Genomic DNA, 23014 nt, shown 5'->3' with positions numbered 1-23014 from the left:
ACATTGTAGCAACGAGATAAAGCAATAAAATCAATACAAAGAAATAAAGCAATAAAAGGGAAAAAGGGGTTGGATCCCTCCCCTCGTGAATAGTGTCCCTAATAAGGCAAGGCAGACTCTACCCTAGGCAAGCTATCATGGATGCATGAGGTATTGGCTCACTAATGCATCTAGACTCGATAGGTTTTAGGTCCCCGAGCCTTCAAACTTGGAAACCAAGGGTCATCAATCCCAAGGTTCTTTGTCGGTGGCTCGAGCGATTCCCCAGACATTGCTACGCACACATCGTGTCACGGCTACATGTCATGAGTGAATCTATCAATAATCCTCAACCTTCGACTAAAAGCTAAAGGCTATGAACCCAAAGCTTAAAATGGAAGATTGAGTGACCCCTCGGATCATGCTACGCACACATCATGTCGCGATCACACGCCCAAGTGAGTCGCCTAAAATCCTAATAGGGTGGAGTGGCGTGACAAGCCACTAAAAGAAAAATAAATGAGGGGTAAAAAATTAAAGCGTATGCACGTATGCTAGTGCTCCTTGTTGGAGGGGAGGGATCGAGAACCAATGCGAGACTCTAGGGTAATGTCCCCCCACCCAAATGCAATGCAAATCGCGGGATCACATAGATAAACCATCCATCCATCAAAACAATCGTACGCCAAATGGGTGAGGGAGTGAGTTGATACGCGCGAAATGCAAAATCCTAAAAAAAAGGGGAAAATGCAATTCTAAACATCCAAATGTAACATATAAGAAGGTTAAAAGAAAAAAGAATCGACTAAATCAAATGCTCGAACTCTCTAAGTCCCCAGTGGAGTCGCCAGCTGTCGCGCCCCATTTTTTATAAGAAAAATAACGAGTTTAAAAAAATGGCTTTTGATTCAATTTTTTGATTGAAAAACGAATTTTGATTTAAAAAAATTGAAAAAACGTGGGTCTAAATGGGACTTGAAAATGCGACGATTTGACCCAAAATACAGTTTAAAAAGGGTTTTTTGAAATAAAAATCGGAGTCGCCACTTGGTATAGAGTTAAGGTGTACCAAGTCACCTAAAATGAAATTTTTAAACAAAAAGGTAGAAAGAAACCCCTTTTAAACGACTCCTAGTCTACGTAAACCAACGAAAAAGGTTCGGGAGTCACATTTGACGAAGGGGAAGGCAAGGATAAAAGTCCAAGGCACCCCTTCGACCTAACCAAGGCTAGTTGCGTGATTTAGTCAAAGATTTTCTTATTCTTAACCAAAAAATTTATCACATTTGGATGTACTATATGAATGCAAACCCTAGACCTAGGAGGGTGTTGGGGGATCGAAATGTATATTTAAAGCTTATTTGGTACCAATCACATTAATTGTGACGCCCAATGAAGACTCTTCGAAGAAGTCACGAATAATGCAAAGATATGAGACTCTAAGAAAAGAAAAGGAATAAAATAATTATACAAATATACATGTCTCAAAGGAGTGCATCATGTCGGGTACGGGGGACTAATGTGCGTGACTCAATTTTCCCTTTTAATAGAGGGAATACGAGCGTGCTAAGGCTAGAAAGCCAAACTCGTCCATATCCTATACGCAAGGGGTTTTCCTAATCTAGCATGCAAATGATTTAACCTAGTTTCTATTTCTTAAATGAAATGCAAGTCTAATGTTATGTTTTCATACAAAGGGGGTAAGTAATATACACATATAAGGGAAAATACGGAATAGGGGATATAAATAGAAAGGAATATGGGATAAAGGATGTATATATAGAAGAAAAATGTCATGCAACATGGAAAAGACCCTAAAAAGGTGAAAACATGCATGAGATGAAGTGTAGCCATACAAACATGATCTAGCGTGTGGAGGGCTCCTAAGGGTCTAGCGTTGGACTAGCCCATGTCTACAAATTCTCACTAGCATTGGACTAGTGGAAAATCGGAACAAAGAGCCACAACTAGCATTGGACTAGTGTGGATCCGAGAAGTTGACCACAACTAGCATTGGACTAGTGTGGTGACGTCACACATCGGTTACAATCAAATAAATCATGTAAGACCTAATAAAAGTATGTAAACACATAAATCACATATAGCACATAACACATAAGCATGATATCTAGATGCAAGACCCTAAGAAAACGGTAACACATAACACATAGACATGCAAATCACACATAAGGCAAATAAAGCAAATAAAGCCCTAACTATTACATTCGGGGGAAGCCTACTACAACCTAAGAAGGGGAAATAACATAAATAATTAAAAGGAATACCTAACTATTACAATTGTGGCATTTAATTGCCTTCCCAAATAATTACAAATTAAACTTAAATAAATATACAAAAATGGCAGCAAATAAATAAGCGAAATAAAACATTCAAAAGGTATGCAATTAAGCACATAGAGTCACGTAGGGGCACATAGAGTCAAGAAAAATCAAAATAAGGAGTAGAGTGTACCTCTCTTGCATTGGTGATCAAATGAACGGAAAAATTAGCTTCAAAACAATAAAAAGGTCAAGGCACCAAGTAAATAGTAAAATATGAATAAAAACACAAAAATAAGTTAAACCACCAAATCACCAAGTCCTTCCCAATTGCAACTTAAATGTAATCAAATAATGCATAGTTACAAAGAAGGTAAATTACCAATCAATCCAAAGAGCAAGCATTAACCAAACATTCAAGTCCAATTGGAATATTTTGGGAACTTCAAAGGTCCATAAGCAATGAAAAAGTCAAGTAATAGTTCAAATTGCAATTACTCTAGGGCCTAATTGCAAGAAATTAGAACATAATTGAGCCTTTGTAACATGAGGAGGAACATGTGGGGTTGGAATGCAAATTTTTGAAAGATTTGCATGCATGCAATCAAAAATTTTCGGCCAAAGCTAAAGCTTTTCTTTCTTTTGCTTCTATCATTTTTGCTGCCACCTTATTCCCATTTAGCCAAGACATTTCTATGCAAAAGCAAACCAAGAACTTCCTAATGGATTTGATAAATCAACTCAAACGAAAAGAAAACTTGGGATAAAGGGAAGAGGAAGATAAAACACATCGGAAGGCCATGATCATTTCCTAAAAATCCGACTCAAACTTTCATAGAAAAAAGCAAAACCAACACAAGATGATGATCACTGATGGGCTTAACCACTAAGCTCCCAAATATGCACACGACATCTCAGTTATACAGCGAACAAATCAAGCATTTCAAGCAAGCAACTCATCATGTATCTGATGTTTTTATTTCAAAACTAACGCCTAAGCTACGCAAGACAGGGAAAAGAAACAATGGCAAAAGAATCATCAAGGAACATGACATGTTAAAGCTGCGGAACAAATCCACCAAACCAACGGCAAAAGATTTGACAGTTCATAGATCCTTTTAACAGAAAGGACTTTTCTTGCGCTGGTTTCTTGAGCTGCAACTTCACAACTTTTCTTGCTGCAATTTTCTTGGCAGCACATCAAACACGTATGTTCAGGTAAACTCAAACAGATCCCAGGCACTTATCGATTAGAACCCAACAATAATCACCATCACATAGAGAAATACCATGGAAAATAGAAAACTAAAGCTCAAAACCTTCCCTCCTACAAAATCCGCATGCATATGAAACATTTAAACACCCCAATGAACCTGTAGATGCATCAACTAGTGCCCCTAATTCAACCCAACTCATGTTTGAACCGAGCAACCAAACAAACACAACTCCCGTTATTGTAATTTTTCCCCCCTTAGAAACCTAGTACGAACAAAGCCCTAAATCTAGATCTATATATGACAAAAGATTCTGAATAAAGAACAATGAAAAAATTAGAAACTTTCTGCAATTTTTCGTTGCTACTCTCTGCAACTTCCGTAGCTTAACATCCCCAAAGGCTACACAGAACAAAATCCCAGCAAAACAACATCCTACACCCACGCACTAAAGAAACACAAAATGAAACGTAAAACAGACTAAACATCATGACTGGAGAGAAACACAAAGATAAACAGAAGCGGTGGACTGAAACGGGAACAAGGAACTGAAATGGCAAGATCGATGATCGAAAGAAAAGAAAGGGAGAACCTGGTATGGAAAACTTTAGTTTTTCAGCGTCTTTCTTTCCTCCCAGCTTTCTCTCTTGGCTGAAGCTTGCTCAGTGCTTCTTTGCTTCGTTTCTCCCACAGATCTTCGCTGCCCGCGACTTCTTCCTATCCATTGCCGGACGTGTTCAAGCTTCTGCCGTCACCCTCTTCCTCACTCTCTCTTTTTTTTTCAGTTTTCTCTCCCTCTAGCAGCCACCCATCTGCTTGCTTTCCTGTTTTCTTTTCCTCTGTCAAAACCCCAGCTCTCTCTCTCTCTCTATCAAACTCTTTATCAGGCTCTCCCCCAGATTCTTTTCATCCACCGTTCGCCTCAAAATCCTCTCACAGCCGTCCTGCCCGATCCTCTTTTCTTTTCCCTCTGCTTTTTCCTATCCAGCGCAGCCGTCAACTAGAGTTCCCCAGATCCTTACGTGCTCTCCCTTTCCATTTTCCTTCGGCTGGCTCTCTTCTTTTTCTTTCTAGCCGCCTCACCTCACTCTTAGCTCACTCCTTCAGCCGTCAACCAGATTCTCCCTCTAACTGTTCCCCCTTTGGCTGCGGCTCTTTTCCTAGCCTTTTTATATCAAGTAGAAAAACCTAAACCCTCATTTCAATGGTCACAAGCAAACCTCAGCTCAACCCTTCTCACTTGGCCATCCGATTGGATTCTTGCATGAAACAGCTTTTTTTCTTCTCTTTTTTTTTCAGTTAATTAATAATATACAAAATATAAAGAAACATAACAACTTAAGTAAAATCGAATAAAAGGAGCAAAACTAGGTATAAAAAGATAAAAAATGAAATGCTAAACTCTTTTTTTTTGTGTATTGATTTTCCTTTTTTCTTTTTCTTTTCCTTCTTTTTTTTAATTAAATAACAATGAACTTGAATCTAAAATAACTAAAGCATATTTTTGTGGATGATTTTCTTTTTTTTTTCCGATAAATTCTATGCTAAAATGACTTAAAAAAATAAAAATAAAAATAAAAGACTAAAAGTAAATAAAAACTAACATAAAAAAAACAATAATAGTAAACAAAAAAGCACTAAAAATTTGGTGTCTACACCAACCCTTTGGAGAATCTTGAAAGGTCCAACGAACCTCGGTTGGAGCTTCTTTCCTCTACCTGCTGTGATGCTCCGTAATGGTGTGACCTTGAGAAAAACACGGTCTCCCGCTTCGAACTCTAAGTCTTTTATTCGATTATCCATGTAGCTCTTTTGTCGGCTTTGAGCTGTTTTGAGTCTTTGTCGTATCAACTTGACCTTTTCTCGTGCCTCCTCTATCCATGGAATAGTTGCTGGATCTAGCGCCTTCCTCTCGCCGATTTCGTCCCAATAGATCGGTGACCGGCAATTCCGTCCATATAGTGCCTCGTATGGAGCCATTTGAATTGACGAATGGTAGCCGTTATTATACGCAAACTCTACTAAGGTCATGTGTTGACCCCAGTTACCTCCAAAATTCAGAATGCAGGTCCGTAACATGTCCTCGAGAGTTTGGATTGTTCGCTCCGATTGTCCATCCGTCTGAGGGTGATAGGTGGTGCTTAAGTTGAGTTTGGTCCCCAGAGTCTCTTGGAATTTCTGCCAAAATCGAGATACGAAGCGGGGATCTCAGTCTGAAATGATGCTCACAGGAACGCCATGTGGCCTTACGATCTCGTCCATGTACACCTGAGCCAACTTCTTCATGGAGTATTTCATGTTTACCGGCAAGAAATGGGCCGATTTGGTTAATCGATCGACGATCACCCAAACGGCATCGTGTCCTCGTTACGTTCGCGGCAAACCTGAAACGAAGTCCATTGTGATGTTTTCCCACTTCCACTCGGGTATTTCAAGGGGTTGTAACAAACCCGATGGTTTTTGATGCTCCGCCTTAACCTATTGGCAAACGAGACATTTTTGCACGTACAGAGCGATTTCCTTCTTCATGTTATCCCACCAATATGTTCCTTTTAGGTTCTGATACATCTTGCTACTACCCGGATGGATCGTATATTTGGATCGATGAGCCTCCTCTAAGATCTCCGTTTTTAACGTTTCATCTTTAGGCACCACCACTCGGTTTCGGTATTTTAGAGTACCCTCGGGACTAAAGTTGAAGTCGGTTGATTCCCCTTTTTCCACCTTCTCTCCCCACTTTCTCACCATCGAATCCTTCTTTTGCGCTTCTTTAATTCGCTTTAGTAGGGTGGATGTTACCTTAATATTACCAAAAATCACCTGATGACTCCCAAGGCAGGGTTTCCACTCGCAAACGGATTCTAACAAATCCCACTCTTTGATCATTAACCCTGCTACTTGAGCCTTGCGACTTAAGGCATCAGCCACTACGTTCGCCTTCCCCGGATGGTAGTTGATAGTGCAGTCGTAATACTCCAGGAATTCCATCCACCGTCGCTGCCTTATATTCAATTCCTTTTGTGAAAAGAGGTACCTAAGGCTCTTGTGGTCTGAATAAACCTCGAAGGTCACCCCGTACAAGTAGTGTCTCTACTTTTTCAGAGCGAAAACAACTGTGGCTAACTCAAGATCGTGGATCAGGTAATTCTGCTTGTGGGGTTTCAACTTCCTAGAAGCAAAAGATATCACATTCCGGTTATGCATTAGCACAGACCCCAGACCTTCCCGCGACGCGTCGGTATAAACGGTAAACCCGCCTACTCCGTTGGCAAGACTAGAACTGGCGCCATAGTCAATCTTTTCTTTAACTCCTGAAAACTTATTTCGCATTTGGCATCCCACACAAACCGACCATGCTTCTTTGTCAAGTCGGTTAAAGGACCGGCCAGTTTGAAAAAGTCTTTAATGAAACGTCAGTAATACCCCGCCAACCCTAGAAAACTACGAATCTCCGTGGAGTTTTCTAGCCTCTTTCAACTGGTCACGGCCTCTACTTTCGCCGGGTCAACCGAGATGCCCTCATGAGAAATTACGTGCCCTAAAAAAGAGATTTTCTCCAGCGAAAACTCGCATTTACTGAACTTAACGTACAATCGATGCTCTCTTAGGGTTTGCAAAATGACTCTTAGGTGATGCTCATGCTCCTCACGAGTCTTGGAGTAGACCAGGATGTCGTCGATAAAGACAATGATGAATCGATCCAGGTAGGGCTTAAAAACCCTATGCATTAAATCCATAAAGGCGGCAGGGGCATTGGTCAGTCCAAAGGGCATAACTGCAAATTCGTAGTGCCCGTATCTCGAGTTGAAAACAGTTTTCGGAATATCTTCCTTCCTAATCAACAGTTGGTAATACCCCTGTCGAAGATCTAATTTCGAGAAGACCACTGCTCCTTGCAACTGGTCGAACAACTCATCAATATGGGGCAGTTGATACTTATTTTTAATCGTCATATTGTTTAGCTCCTGATAGTCTATACACATCCGCAAACTCCCATCTTTCTTCTTCACAAACAGTACAGGGGCTTCCCAAGGAGACTCTGACGGCCCCACTTCTCCCTAAGGCGAACCAGAGGGTTGACGGGTTGCCTGCCTAGCTCTCGCCAAGACTCACGCAAGGAAACTGGCTAAACCCTTCCGACGTATAACTTAAACCATTACAAAATTCGTCACCCGAACAAGCCAATCCTTAAAACGACCAAAAACACTAAGGACACATTAACTTCAGAGATAACATTACCATTGGACAACTGAACATCCACTCTTACGTACATCTCCAATCAGATTAAAACATAACTGCATTTATACATTACAAACCACAAAGTGAAATCATAAACCCAAATACATTCATACAAGTCAAATAACAACTCAGGGTTTGCACTTTTCCAACTTCAAGTGGCAACCCAAGACGAAAGATACATTGTCTGATTCAAAACAACATTCATAAAAGGTAAAGGCAGACTTCAGGTCTCTCAAATGCCAGAACCTGTTCAGGAAAACAAGTAACGTGGGCTGAGGTAAAGCTCAGTGGTGTCCCAAACATGCAATCATATAAAAAAAGTAGCAAATAATAACTCCAAACTAAAATTCAACAAGTAGGAAAGCGTATAACAGCATAGGGTAGGATACAGGGCTCTCAGGAGCCATTTTCCACGAATTTGATCAAAATTTAACCGCAGTTGACCCTCCGTCAACTCCCACTATCTAAAGTCCTAGTAGATTTTTTTTCCTTAACATGCTCCGACCAACTTACTCCCACCGGGCCCATTCTTCTCACGAGAAAGTTTGGTATTACTCGAATATACCTTTTTATAGCCTAGTCGAGGGATTTACCCAACGACGTCACAACAAGTGGTTACCAAGTCAGGATAAGAGGCCCTCCCACCATAAGGTGTGGTACATTCCCCTGCCTGGTGGTTTAGTTGACGAGTCCACGCTCCAGTCAACAGTTGCAAGGTTTTTGGTACTTGAGTTAGGATAAGAGGCCCTCCCACCCTCAGGTGTGGTACATTCCCCTACTCAGTACTTAACTAGAGCGAGCAAAATATTCGAGAAAACATTCCCCTACTCAGTACTTAACTAGAGCGAGCAAAATATTCGAGAAAACATTTCAAGCAAATCACCACTCGAAAGGGTTAGTGCGATAAAGCACACACTACCCATTTCGATGGATCAGGAAAACCACTATCCGATTATCACATAACAAGTCAAGAAAGCACTTTAACAAGATAAACATAGAACAAGCAAGGACACTCACCAAAAGTGAAGCTCAAAAGTCAAACTGGGAATCGAAGTCCACGTCCTCGCTAAACCCTAAAAGACCAAGTTTTAAAACTATAAGTTTTACTATACAAGTTCTTGATTTATGTATGAAAAATTATCTGGTATATAACTAGTTTATCTTCTCAAAATAAAACAACAATTCTCTTAGAGTTAAAACTAGTAAAAGTGATAAAATATTTTGTATGGTTTCTTTAAAGGTATTTTCTTTCTAGAGGTGCAAACCAGAACCAACTTACTTCAAATAAGGTTTCTTGCCGAACAAGTTTTCTACGCCTTTTATTTAAAATTACTAAAATCTCGTGTTTTTGACAATTTTCCTCTAAAACAACTAGCCAGGGACAATTTTACGAAAAATCTAGAGTTTAGAAGTTAGTGCAATTATTTTCTAAAAGTAATAAGGCTAGTTTAAGCAAAGGAAAGAATTAACTAGTGGGCAAGGTTTTAAAAGTCACGACACTCGAATTTTAGCATTATCGTACCATACTCAATTTCTATAGCTTGATACTAGGTCAAAATGTTTCAACAAAGCTTGGTTTAAAAGTACTCGAGTTCAAAGGACCAAAACGGACTTCACGATTCCAATTCACTTGCACATTATATTCCAATTTGCCAATATAGCAAAATCACAATTCAAATATCAATTTCACTAGGGTTTCATCAATCATTAGCCCTAGGTCTCAACAAGTTCAATTCTAATCAAAAATTAAACAAAGGAAGTCCAAGACATCAAACAATTCCAAACCACAAGTCATGGACTTTCCAAGTGCATTTCGGCCAAATCACTTAAACAATTCCACCAAAAATTTAACTCTTGTAAAGATTACTCAAATGGCCAAGAGCTTCATCAATCATTAGCTCTTGGCATCAAACAATCACTTCTTACAACAAATCAACCGGAAATTCAACCCAAAACATAAAGGAAAGTCACGGCCAGCTTAACTCACAAGTAACTCTAGAAATTCAGATTTTTTTTTCTTTCATCCACGGCTCAATCGGCAACATGCATGACCAAATAACTAATTAACTATCAGTTTAATCCAAAACCAGGTTCGGACATCATAAAAAAAAAAAATCATCAACCAACCAGAATTTCATCCAAGGCTTCTCGGTTGGCTTGCATGCAAGCAAATTCTGCACCGCTTCGATTTTCTTACTTATTCAAGGCTGATTAACCTCATGCAAAGCTTAATCATCCAGTTTTTAGTTAGCTAAACACACATCTAGGCTCAGATCACCTCAAATTAACAAATTAAAGCTGCAATTCCCAGCTCAATCTCTCGGCAATTCCCATTTTCTTCATAATCAGATTTTCCTGTGACTTAATTCATCATCCAACTGCACAACCATCACATGCATGCTCTTAAGCAACTTCATCTACCTATAATTAACTAGTCTAAGTCCAGAATTTACCTCAACTTGAAGCTCGACTCACGCGACAAGCAGCTGCAATTTTTCTCTCCTCTCGGCTTGCTAAGGAACTCGGGTATGGCTGGTCTGAGCTCGGTTACTGCAGGCTGTGGTGTTGGTTGTTGGAGTTGATCACAAGTGGTTGAAGATGAGGAAGGAAATGGTCAGTTCTCGGCAGTGATGAAGAAGATGAAGACAGATAGCTCGCACAAACTACCTCTTGCTCTCTCTCTCTCTCTCTCGGACAGTTCAGAAATGCAGCTTGCCGACTCTCTCTCTCTCCCTTGCTCAAGCTTACAAATGAAATGGAGGAAGTGTTGGCTCTCGGTCCTCTTCACCAGCTCACGGATGGAATGAAGGAAGAACGGTAAGTCTCTCTCTTTTCTCTCTAGCTTACGGACAGAAAGAAAAAAAAAATAAAGAGCTCGGCTCTCTCTCTCACTTCACTCTCGGTTCGCGGCAGAAGAAGGAAATGGAAATGGAATTGTTGTGGTGAATTGGAGTTGATGTAGTGGTGTGGGTGTAGTGGGGATGAGCCGGTAGTATGGAAGTGCTTGGATTTGAAGCTTGCCCAATGAAGTTCCATGACTGCATGGTTAATTTGAGATGGAGGAAGGCTAATTTGGTCTTTTAACATCTTGTCCGACCTTCCACTTAGGTCCTCACTAATAATCTAATTCCAAAATTTTACCTCAAATGAAATTTGATAGCCTACTAGTATACTAATCTTGCAAAAATTTAATTATCGAGATTTTAACGTCCTAAGTGTAATTATAAAGGGTTTTGACCTAAAATCGGTTTCGTCTTAATTCTAGGTTCCCGTTGACACTTAACATTATTAACACTTAGAATTAGCGATCAGAATTCAAAGAGTTAATATTAAAGCAATAAAACAATCTACATCAAGAAATATTATTTTAACTTGGCAAAGTTCAAATAGTTTAATATTTTGCACAATTAAATTATTTGTAACATAAGAATTATTATATTTTTTTCCATACTTACTTAAGAACAAATGAAAATAAAATTTATTAAAAGTCTAAAATGCAAATGCAATATGTATATATATATATATTTTGTTTCAAGGTTCTCACATCCTTCCCCCCTTAAATGAATTTTGTCCTCAAAATTCTCACATTCTAAAGAAATAATTCGGGGTATTTTCTCTGCATATCCTCTTCTAGTTCCCAAGTTGCCTCCTCTATTCCACGATTTCTCCATAGAATCTTCACCAAAGGAATTTTCTTACCTCTCAATTCTTTCACTTCTCTTTCCAAAATCTTAACCGGTCCTTCTTCATAAGTTAACGACTCATCCACCTCAATTTCTTCCAATTGCAACACATGGCTTGGGTCGGGGTGATATTTCTTGAGCATAGAAACATGAAATACATTGTGAACCTTGGCCATGCTCGCAGGTAACCTCAACTGATACGCCACTTTACCAATTCGTTTCAAAATTTCAAAAGGTCCAATATACCTCGGCTTTAGCTTCTTACCCTTTTTGGACACTACTCCGCCCTTCAAGGGTTTAACTCTTAGAAAAACTCTGTCTCCCACTTCGAATTCCAAATCTTTTCTCCTTGTGTCGGCATAGCTCTTTTGTCGACTCTGGGCAGTTTGAAACCTTTCTCTAATTAGTTTCACTTTCTCATGAGTTTCTTCCATCCAAGGTATAGCCGTTGGGTCTAAAATTTTCTTCTCTCCCACTTCATCCCAATGAATCGGAGATCGACACCTTCTCCCATACAATGCCTCATAAGGTGCCATTTGAATTGAAGTGTGATAGCTGTTATTATAGGCAAATTCTACTAAGGTCATATACTGACTCCATTTACCTCCAAAATCCAATATACACGACCTCAGCATATCTTCCAAAGTCTGAATTGTCCTTTCTGACTGCCCGTCTGTTTGGGGATGATAAGCAATGCTAAATTTTAACTTGGTCCCCAATGTCTCTTGAAATTTCTGCCAGAAACGTGAAACAAACCTTTGGATCTCGATCAGACACAATGCTTATAGGAATACAAAGCAATCTCATGATCTCTTCTGTGTACAACTTGGCTAGTTTCTCCAAAGAAAAGCTCATGCTCACAGGTAGAAAATGTGCGGACTTGGTAAGCCTGTCAACTATCACCCAAACCGCATCACATCTTTTTTGACTTCGAGGCAATCCCGTTACAAAATCTATGGTTATGTGTTCTCATTTCCATTCGGGAATTTCTAGTGGCTGCAATAGACCAGAGGGTTTCTGATGTTCAGCTTTTACTTGTTGGCATATCAGACATTTTTGTACAAATTCCGCCACGTCCTTTTTCAAACCCTTCCACCAATATAACTCTTTCACATCGTGATACATTTTGTTCACTCCTGGGTGTATAGTATACCTTGATCGATGTGATTCTTTTAGAATTTCTTTCCTTAACTTTTCATCAACTGGAACCACAATTCGATCTCGAAACCTTAACACTCCTTCAGACCCTAATTTAAAGTCTAGGGTTTCTCCTTTTTGCACTTTCTCCAACTTTTTCTGGATTATAGGGTCCGTTTTCTGTGCCTCCTTAATACGCTCCAATAATGGTGACTTCAACGACAAGTTCCCAAATAAAATCTTCAATCTCTCCAAGTGAGGGTTCCAAATACTAACCTCTTCTAACATGTCCCATTCTTTTACCATTAACCCCGCTACTTGGGCCTTTCTACTTAGAGCGTCTGCTACCACGTTGGTTTTTCCTGGGTGGTAGTTGATAGAACAATCATAATCTTCTAAAAATTCTACCTACCGCCTCTGTCTCAAATTCAATTCCTTTTGGGAGAACAAGTACTTAAGGCTCTTGTGGTCCGTATAAACTTCAAAGGTCACACCATACAAGTAATGCCTCCATTTCTTTAAGGCAAAGACCACTGCGGCCAGTTCTAGGTCATGCGTTAGGTAATTTTGTTCGTGAGGCTTCAATTTTCTAGAGGCATAGGCAACTACCTTACCCTTTTGCATTAGTACGCATCCTAGACCTTCCCTAGAGGCATCAGAGTATACGACATAACTTTCTACTCCGTCAGGCAATGCCAAAACAGGAACTGATGTTAAGCGCTTCTTTAACTCCTGAAAGCTTGACTCGCACTTTGGAGTCCAAATGAACTTATTATTTTTCTTTGTCAGCTCTGTCATAGGTCCAACAATCTTCGAAAAGTCCTTGATGAACCGCTTGTAATAACCTGCTAAACCCAAGAAACTTCTAACCTCTGTTGGAGTTTCTGGCTGCTTCCACGTTGTGACTGCCTCAACTTTTGCCGGATCCACGGCAATTCCATCCTTAGAAACTTTGTGCCCTAGAAAAGAAATTTCTTCCAGCCAAAACTCGCACTTGCTAAATTTAGCATATAGCTTATGCTCTCTTAAGATCTGCAGAACTATCTCCAAGTGTTTAGCATGTTCTTCTCGAGTCTTAGAATATACTAGGATATCATCAATAAAAACTACTACAAACTGATCCAAGTACTTTTTAAAGACTCTCTGCATTAAGTCCATGAAGGCAGCCAGTGCATTGGTTAATCCAAATGGCATGACTGCAAAATCAAAATGTCCATATCTTGTATTAAAAGCAGTCTTAGGTATGTCTTCCTTCTTAATTTTCAACTGATAATACCCTTGCCTCAAATCCAGCTTGGAGAAAACTACTAATCCTTGCAGCTGGTCGAATAGGCTGTCAATCAGTGGTAGAGGGTATTTATTTTTAATTGTAACTTCATTTAATCCTCGATAATCAATACATAACCTCAAACTTTCATCCTTTTTCTTAACAAATAGAACAGGTGCTCTCCATGGCAAATCACTTTCTCTAACAAAACCTCTGTCCAATAAATCCTGTAATTGAATTTTTAATTTTTTTAGCTCTGCAGGAGCCATTCGGTATGGAGTCTTAGAAATCGAAGCCGTTCCCGGCACTAGTTCAATCTTGAACTCCACTTCTCTCTCTGGAGGTAATGTTTTTAATTCTTCAGGAAAAATATCTGGATATTCCCTTACCGCTGGCACATCTTCCAACTTTACTTGGTCACTGGGAGCATTAATCAGGAAGGCTAAGAAACCTTGCGCTCCTTTATGCAACATTTTCCTTGCCCGAATTCTCGAAATCATAGCAGATGATGCTAACCTGCCTTTCACATCCAATTTCAGGGTTGCTTCCCTGGGAATCCAAAATTCTAACACTTTTGCTCTACAATCAAGCTTAGCATGGTAATGAGCTAGAAAATCCATTCCTATAATAACATCATACCCTTTTATGTCCAAACTGACTAGATCTACTAGCATCCTACGCTCTCCAACCCAGAATTCGCAGTTCTTATAGGCCAGACTAGTGATTATGCTTTTATTACCCATGGGGGTCCTAACTTCAAGATCAAAGGGTAATCTAACAGGTTTTACATCAATTTCGGACATAAAAGTTGGATTCACAAATAAATGAGTTGCACCAGGATCAATTAGTACTCTAGCTAATCGGTGAAAGATTGGAAGAGTACCTTCCACAACTTTCGAGGAATCAGGTAGGGGTTGATCGTCTATGGCGCACACCCTGGTAGGAACCTTCGGCCTACTTCCTCCAGAAGTGGGTTGTCTAGCACTCAGGGTACCACCTTCTCGTGTTTTCGGACAACCGGCAATCTGGTGCTCGCTGCTTCCGCACCTCAAGCACTTTTCTTCTCTCCTCCAGCATCCATCCTCGGTATGGCCAGCTTTCCTGCAATACCCACAAGTTAGCTGAGGGGTTGTCACACGACCTCCTTGCGAGGCCTTCCTAGGTTGACCCCTTCCACTTGGTCCTCCTCTAGCTCCAGTATCTCTTTCACCGGCACTTCTTGCCCCAACTCCTCTCACTAGAGCGCCTCGTGGTGCTCCAGGACTATTTACTCCACCCGTTCCTCGACCCACTTTGGCCGGTGGAGCATTTGCATAAGTCAGCTCCCGACTGCTGCTAGGAGCAAATCTTTTCTTAGCCTGGAAAGATTTTACTTGAGCTCTGGCAACTTCAACCCTTTGAACTCTCTTTACTGCATCAGCAAAGGTGTCTATCCGAACAGCAGCTAATCCCTCCTGGATCTCCACGTTCAGTCCCTGCACAAACCTCCTTATACGCCTTTGCTCCGTGGCTACCAATTCAGGAGCAAAACGGGACAATTTCGTGAATTGAATCTCATATTCGGCGACACTCACCGCCCCCTGTCTACACTTGATGAAGTTATCCTCTCATTTCTCTTGAATGACAGGGGGAAGAAACTTGGCGTTGAACTCCCTTTTGAAGTTTGCCCAGGTCCTAGGAATATGGTTCCTGTCCCAATTAACCCTAACTAGGTTCCACCAGGAACGAGCAGCTCCCTCAAACTGGAATGTTGCGAAAGCCACTTGTCTCTCCTCCGCATAATTCAGAGCTGCAAAAATATCGGAGATCCTCTCCCACCAACCTTCTGCTACCTCAGGTTCTGATCCTCCATAAAACTTAGGAGGTCCAAACTTCAAGAATCTCTCTAATACCCGATCCTCAGTATCGATTGGGCCTCCTTGGTGATGCACTGGTCCAAGGGCTTGGTGCTCAGTCATGCGCTCTAAGACATCAGTTATTCTGTTGATCACGGTGGCCACTGGGTCTCCGGCCACGCCCTCTTGACCATGGTCTTGATTGACCTCAGGTTCCCTATCACCACCAACCTCGGGGTGTTGTCTAATTGATCTCCCACGTTCTCTACCTCTAACTTGTCGATCCATAACCTAGTTATGCCTATTGATAAAAATTAAACAATTAAGCGAGGATATTTTAATTAATTAATTTAATCTTTTTTTTTCTTTTTGTAAATAAAATCAACATGAAAATAAAACACTTAACACATATTCACATACCGAGATTCATACAAATAGCAAGTTAGGGTGCTCTCCAACAGTATGGCACATAAGTTTAACAAATATATACAAACAATCCCTTAAACCAAAAATAGGGGTGTAGTGCCTCAAAAGTAGGCCATCAAGCTAGACAAACTGTTATGACCTAAAATAGTGTCACCCTATCTAACCCCGAATACTTAGTTACAAGCAAATCAAACGTAGTCTAACCCTCAGCAGGGCTGCCAGGGGCAACGTCCTCCTCAGGATCCTCCTCCGGGTCCTCCCCAACACCCACCTGAGCAGTACCATGAATGATACCCATGACCTCGTCTATCATCATAGTGGCGTCAGCCATGATACCAACACTCCTATCTCGTACCTCCTCAGCTACTCGAGTCAACCGAGACCTCTGTCTCTCTAACTCCTCACGAACAGCCTCTGACCTAGCCCTCTCGGTTGCTAACCTCTGCTCTAGATCAGCTATGCGGTCAAGCTGAGTATCAACCATGATACTCAACTCCTCGACGTCCTGGGTCAAAGTGTGATTAGCATCCCTTAGCTGGCGACGCTCGACGTCTAAAGACAGCATCAACTCGTTAGGGTAGGCATATGTGACCCTACACTGACATCGGGGGTACCTATCAGCTGGTGTATAACGTATACGAGATCCTCCGCCTCGTGGCCTATAGGAGATGGACCTAAGAGGCTCTACATGTCCATTAGCCAATCCGTTACCATTAGCATGTCCGTTTCCGTTTTTCATACCTGCAAAATAACCCAAGTCCAAAGGTTAATGCTTAAAAAGCTAACTTGCTCAAGTACTACTCAAGATATGTCTAATTATCTCACTTCTTAACTCTAAAAAAAAAAATTCAGGGTTTCTAACACATCTAATATATCTTTCAAATAACTTTTCTAACCTACGCTCTGATACCAACTCTGACGGCTCCACTTCTCCCTAAGGCGAACCAGAGGGATGGCGGGTCGCCTGCCTAGCTCTCGCCAAGACTCACGCAAGGAAACTGGCTAAACCCTTCCGACGTATAACTTAAACCATTACAAAATTCGTCACCCGAACAAGCCAATCCTTAAAACGACCAAAAATACTAAGGACACATTAACATCAGAGATAACATTACCATTGGACAACTGAACATCCACTCTTACGTACATCTCCAATCAGATTAAAACATAACTGCATTTATACATTACAAACCACAAAGTGAAATCATAAACCCAAATACATTCATACAAGTCAAATAACAACTCAGGGTTTGCACTTTTCCAACTTCAAGTGGCAACCCAAGACGAAAGATACATTGTCTGATTCAAAACAACATTCATAAAAGGTAAAGGCAGACTTCAGGTCTCTCAAATGCCAGAACCTGTTCAGGAAAACAAGTAACGTGGGCTGAGCTAAAACTCAGTGGTGTCCCAAACATGCAATCATATAAAACAAGTAGCAAATAATAACTCCAAACTAAAATTCAACAAGTAGGAAAGCGTATAACAGCACAGGGTAGGATACAGGGCTCTCAGGAGCCATTTTCCACGAACTTGATCAAAATTTAACCGTAGTTGACCCTCCGTCAACTCTCACTATCTAAAGTCCTAGTAGATTTTTTTTTTCCTTAACATGCTCCGACCAACTTACTCCCACCGGGCCCATTCTTCTCACGAGAGATTTTGGTATTACTCGAGTATACCTTTTTATAGCCTAGTCGAGGGATTCACCCAATGACGTCACAACAAGTGGTTACCAAGTCAGGATAAGAGGCCCTCCCACCCTAAGGTGTGGTACATTCCCCTGCCTGGTGGTTTAGTTGACGAGTCCACGCTCCAGTCAACAGTTGCAAGGTTTTTGGTACTTGAGTTAGGATAAGAGGCCCTTCCACCCTCAGGTGTGGTACATTCCCCCACTCAATACTTAACTAGAGCGAGCAAAATATTCGAGAAAACATTTCAAACAAATCACCACTCGAAAGGGCTAGTGCGATAAAGTACACACTACCCATTTCGATGGATCAGGAAAACCACTATCCGATTATCACATAACAAGTCAAGAAAGCACTTTAACAAGATAAACATAGAACAAGCAAGGACACTCACCAAAAGTGAAGCTCAAAAGTCAAGCTGGGAATCGAAGTCCACGTCCTCGCTAAACCCTAAAAGATCAAGTTTTAAAACTATAAATTTTACTATACAAGTTCTTGGTTTATAGATGAAAAATTATCTGGTATATAACTAGTTTATCTTCTCAAAATAAAACAACAATTCTCTTAGAGTTAAAACTAGTAAAAGTGATAAAATATTTCGTATGGTTTCTTTAAAGGTACTTTCTTTCTAGAGGTGCAAACCAGAACCAACTTACTTCAAATAAGGTTTCTTGCCGAACAAGTTTTCTACGCCTTTTATTTAAAATTACTAAAATCAAGAGTCTCAATACTCAAAGATTCCATAAAAACAGGCACCCATGGATTGTCAATTTCCTCGACCAAGCCCTTGCATGGCTCGATTTAATTAACTCCCCATGAGGTTGAGCTCAGGTTTAACAAGGAGGTCGTTGGACACACTTCCAAACGACATTATAACAAGTGCAGGTAACAGGCTCAAGTTCATAACAAGTACAAGTAATAGATTTCAGTTTGTACAACACATGCAAGAGAACGAGTGTGATAAAGTACACCCTCGTCTCAATCAAACTAAACAGGATTCATAGTCATTCATGTCATAGATTTCAAGTACAGATAACTCAAATAGCGACAATACAAGGGAGTGGTACACTCACCTGATCAAACAAGGATAATTTCAAAAGTTTCCTTCCCAAGTATGGCTTTACTCATCGGCACCTCCTAGAACAATCAAGGCAAACACTTAAGACTGGACTCCAAGACCTAATAAGTGGAATTCGCAAGTGAGACTCGGTTACGAGCCATATGCCTAGTCAAAAGAACCATTAATGCAAAACGAAGAGGTGACCTCGGAGTGAAAAGGTAACAATTAGTCTTAAAGGCATGAACAACCTCAAAGCCCTACCTACAATGACTGACCAAAGCCAAATTGGAAGTAGCTAATGAAAGTAAGATCAATACTAGGAAAATAGGATTTTCCAGTTTGCACAATCCTATAAGAAAAATCATATCTCAAGTTTTGTAAGTCCAAAATTGATAAAATTTATACCCTTGGAAAATACAGTCAAAGGGCTATAACTTTCCAGAAAATACCATTGTAAGATTCAAAACACAAGGCAGTCAAATTCGAGCCTTAAGTTGCTGCTTCAACCAGTGAAAGACAGAATAGGTACAATATATCAGTCAATTTTGAAAAATCACCATAAATTTCACAGATAGAAACAGGGCCTGAAATTTACACGGTTTATAGCCCTATGAATCTAGTTTAAAATGCAACAAACGGAACTAAATTCCGACATTCCTACATCAAGATATAGTAAATTTCCCAAGACTGTGCAGAAGCTCCGCGAAAATTTTTGACAGCATTTCCCTTGTCTTTCTTTACGTTCCAACCAAACCTCAACATCCACAAATCACAAACTATCAAACACCTTTAATTAGAGCCACCATAAGGCTCGAATACGAGTCATAAATCAAATCCACATATCACTAGAGTAAAATCATATGGAACGTATAAGTGCAAAATCAAACTAGGACATATGCGGAAACGAAGTTTGGGTTGGAAAACAAAAGGCAGATTTGCTGTTGCTTAGCGGAATTATCACAACTGAAGCTATCCTTATTGGATTGAGGTATAATTTACACCATTTCGAAGCTAAGAGAAAGGGATACAATGTTGAAGAAGGCCACTCAGTCCAGTTTGCAATGTATCTAGGTCAAATTTACCAAAACAACCCCAGATTTTCCAATTCAAAGTTTACTGTGGCAGTCCTGATTCATTCAGTCATATCTCAGCATATACAACTCCAATTCAAGTGATTCCAAAGCCATTTAAAAGCTAAGATACAAGGATATAAATGTTAAGAAGACATCAACAACTAAATCAGTAGTATTCCCAGTCAACCTAACCAATTACCAAAGCTGATTATCAGTTTCGGACTGAAACAGGGAAGCAGGGGTATTTCAGTCTTTTCACAGGCTACGTTGCTCTGATTGGGCTGAAATTTTGTAGGAAACTATAAAACATGATTCTCTACAACTTTCATGTTTTAACCTTAAACTAATTCGACCTCTAAACTGCTCAAATAAATTCAGACAGAACAGGCCTGTTTGAAACCCTAACCTGAAAATTTTGCCCCAAACCAGAATTTTTGCACAATCAACCATATCCAACATATATCAACTCCATTTTACACAATAACTAACCAAAACTAAACATATGAAATCAGAAAAATCAAGCATAAAATAAAAATCCATCAATCTTCACCACAAGCCATGAAATCATCCAAAAAATCACTTATTCAACTACCACAAGGCACCAATTTAGCATTATCATGAACAAGAAAGAATTTCTTGGCTACTCACCTTACCAACCCAAGAAAGGAAGCAACTTAGCACCTTAATCTTCCAAACCACTTGATAACCAACCTTGCAACCACTAGACTAGGGGTTTTTATGGAGAGAATCCAAGTTTAATCGGTTAGATTTGAGGATTAAGCAAGATTGGAAGCCAAAGAGTTGAGAGTTTTCTTTTCTTTTCTTGTGGAGAGAGTCAGCCAAGAGAGGGAGAGAAATGATAAATTTTTGGTGAATTTTGGGATTATTTGGTAAAGTTGGCCAATTAGTCAAAGTCCAAGATGAAATAGGGATGTGACACTTGTCACCTTAATTAATGCATGGCTATCCTTTTGTCCCTCTCACACCAATTCATCTAGTAACCTCTAGTTATCTCTTAACACCTGCTAAATTAATCCCGGTATACGAAACTTAACCTAACTGACCGAATTTTACCGAACTTTCCGCACTAGCGGGTCCCACGCCCGGTATATACTCTTAAAAGCTCATGAACTAACTTATACTAGAAAATACTTTTAAAAACCCTATTTACTCATAAACTTATTTAGAAAATTTTTTCCTAATAAAGAAATTGCATAAAAGGCGTGTAATTAAATAAAATAAAACCCTAGAAAATACAAAAATTTACGGGTTCTCACACTGTCTTTCCCTTAAAAGAATTTCGTCCTCGAAATTCCTTATCATTGTCTTTTTCGGGATACAAAAATTTTACTACTTCCTTCTCGCAGTCAAATTGAGTATCATACTTAGCTAACCAATCTGTACTCCTTCACTAACCAGGCTCATTGAATTCTTTGGTATAGTTTCTTCTTCCTTGCCAAATTGCAATTCCTCCTATACCATTCTAGTAGGCAAACGGTGGAATACCAGAATCTTACCCTCCACGTTCTCAAATGGGTCAGAGACTTGATGTTGTTCTAAGGAGTACACTCGAGCTGACACTTTTGATCCATTCTTTTCCCCCTTCGACTGGTCAGGGTTGGTGGTGGTTGGCTGTTGGCTCCTACTCCCTTCTCGAGATCGGCCTAGGCAATTTGCGATTTGATGGCTTGCACTCCCACAACGCAGGCATTTTCTTCCTTTCTTCCAGCAGACGTTTTCCGTGTGATTCGGCTTCCCACAGTACCCGCAGGGACCATGAGAAGCGGAGACTGAGTCTCTTTGTAAGGCACCACTTGACATTCTCGGTAATTGTACTCCCCCGTTTCCCCTTCCAATCTTAGGAGGCGTACCCTTATCCCCTTGCTCTGAGGTACTTCCAGGAAATTCCCTTTTCTTAGCTTGAAAGTTTCTAATTTAAAATCTTGCGTTTTCAACTCGTTGAGCTTTCTCTGCCGCATCACTAAATGTATTGAGTTGGGCTGCAGCCAGGTCTTTCTGGATCTCAACGTTTAATCCTTGGACAAAACGCCTTATCCTCCTTTGCTCAGTCACGATTAGTTCGGGAGCGAACTTGGACAACCTGGTGAACTGGCTCTCATATTCGGCAATGGTTTGAATTCCCTGGCGGAGTCTAATAAACTCATCTTCTTTCTTTTCCTGGATCAGAGGTGGGAAATACTTCGTGTTGAACTCTCTCATAAAATTCACCCACGTCCTTGGGGTTTGTTCTCTTTCCCACTTCATCCTTATGATGTTCCACCAAGATCGGGCCGCTCCCTCCAATTGGAAGATGGCAAATGTGACCTGTCGCTCCTCAGTATAATGTAACGCAGCAAATAGATCAATCATCTTCTCTAGCCATCTCTCGGCCACGTCAGGGTCTGGTCCTCCCAGGAATTTCGGCGGCGAGAACTTCTGAAATCTTTCGAGGGCTCTATTCTCACCCTCTATATGATTACCAGGGTTCCCTTGCTGATTAATAGGATTTTGGCCTTGATGTCCTACCATGTGAGCCAAAAGGTCGGTCATACGTTGGATAGCGGCAGCCACCTGAATGTTAGGATCCATTCCAGGTTCAGGATTAGGTCCAGACATTGGTTTCCGATTTCCTCTTTCATTTGAGGTTCCACGTCCTCGGCCCGGGCCACTACGAGTACCCTCCATTTAGCTTAATCGGTCTAGGGTCGAAGCACGAATACAATATTAAAATAAAAGTATACAAGTACAGTGATAAAAGTAGGCCATATACATATAGCATGACTTTAGCAGATAAATCACACAGTAACAGTCAATCAGCTTCAAACAAAAGGTATCGCATCACATGAAAGTTATTAAGAGAACAATGTACTAACTAGGCCAATAGTACACAAGAAACTAACCAAAAACTTCCTCTCTCAAGGCTCCGACCACAATCTATGAGAATAACACGATTTATATCCTAGGCAGGGTCAATCATCCTTAAGAATACCCTAACACATCGCATGAAGTTCCATAGAATCAAATTCTAGTTCGCTCAAGTCATTACTAACCTAGGCGCTCATCTATTTAGTAGTCGGGTACAAGAATCCCAAAATAAAATAATTCACGACTCGGGTTGGCCAGTCCCAAGG

General features: G+C 40.4%; 1 protein-coding gene across 1 annotated transcript; it reads right to left on the bottom strand.

The window, feature by feature from the left end:
• Nucleotides 1-11300: 11300 nt before the first annotated feature.
• LOC140006923 (uncharacterized) lies at nucleotides 11301-15921 on the bottom strand. Its single transcript, XM_072049598.1, has 6 exons — nucleotides 15508-15921; nucleotides 14010-15273; nucleotides 13173-13490; nucleotides 12548-12893; nucleotides 12151-12283; nucleotides 11301-11588 (listed from the first exon to the last, which is right to left on the bottom strand). Exons 1-6 carry the CDS (start codon nucleotides 15919-15921, stop codon nucleotides 11301-11303), a joined length of 2763 nt encoding a protein of 920 aa, XP_071905699.1.
• Between the last annotated feature and the right edge of the window lie 7093 nt (nucleotides 15922-23014).

Source organism: Coffea arabica, chromosome 5e, assembly GCF_036785885.1.
Source record: "Coffea arabica cultivar ET-39 chromosome 5e, Coffea Arabica ET-39 HiFi, whole genome shotgun sequence".
Lineage (NCBI taxonomy): Eukaryota > Viridiplantae > Streptophyta > Magnoliopsida > Gentianales > Rubiaceae > Coffea > Coffea arabica.
This window is presented reverse-complemented; position numbering and strand designations above follow the sequence as displayed.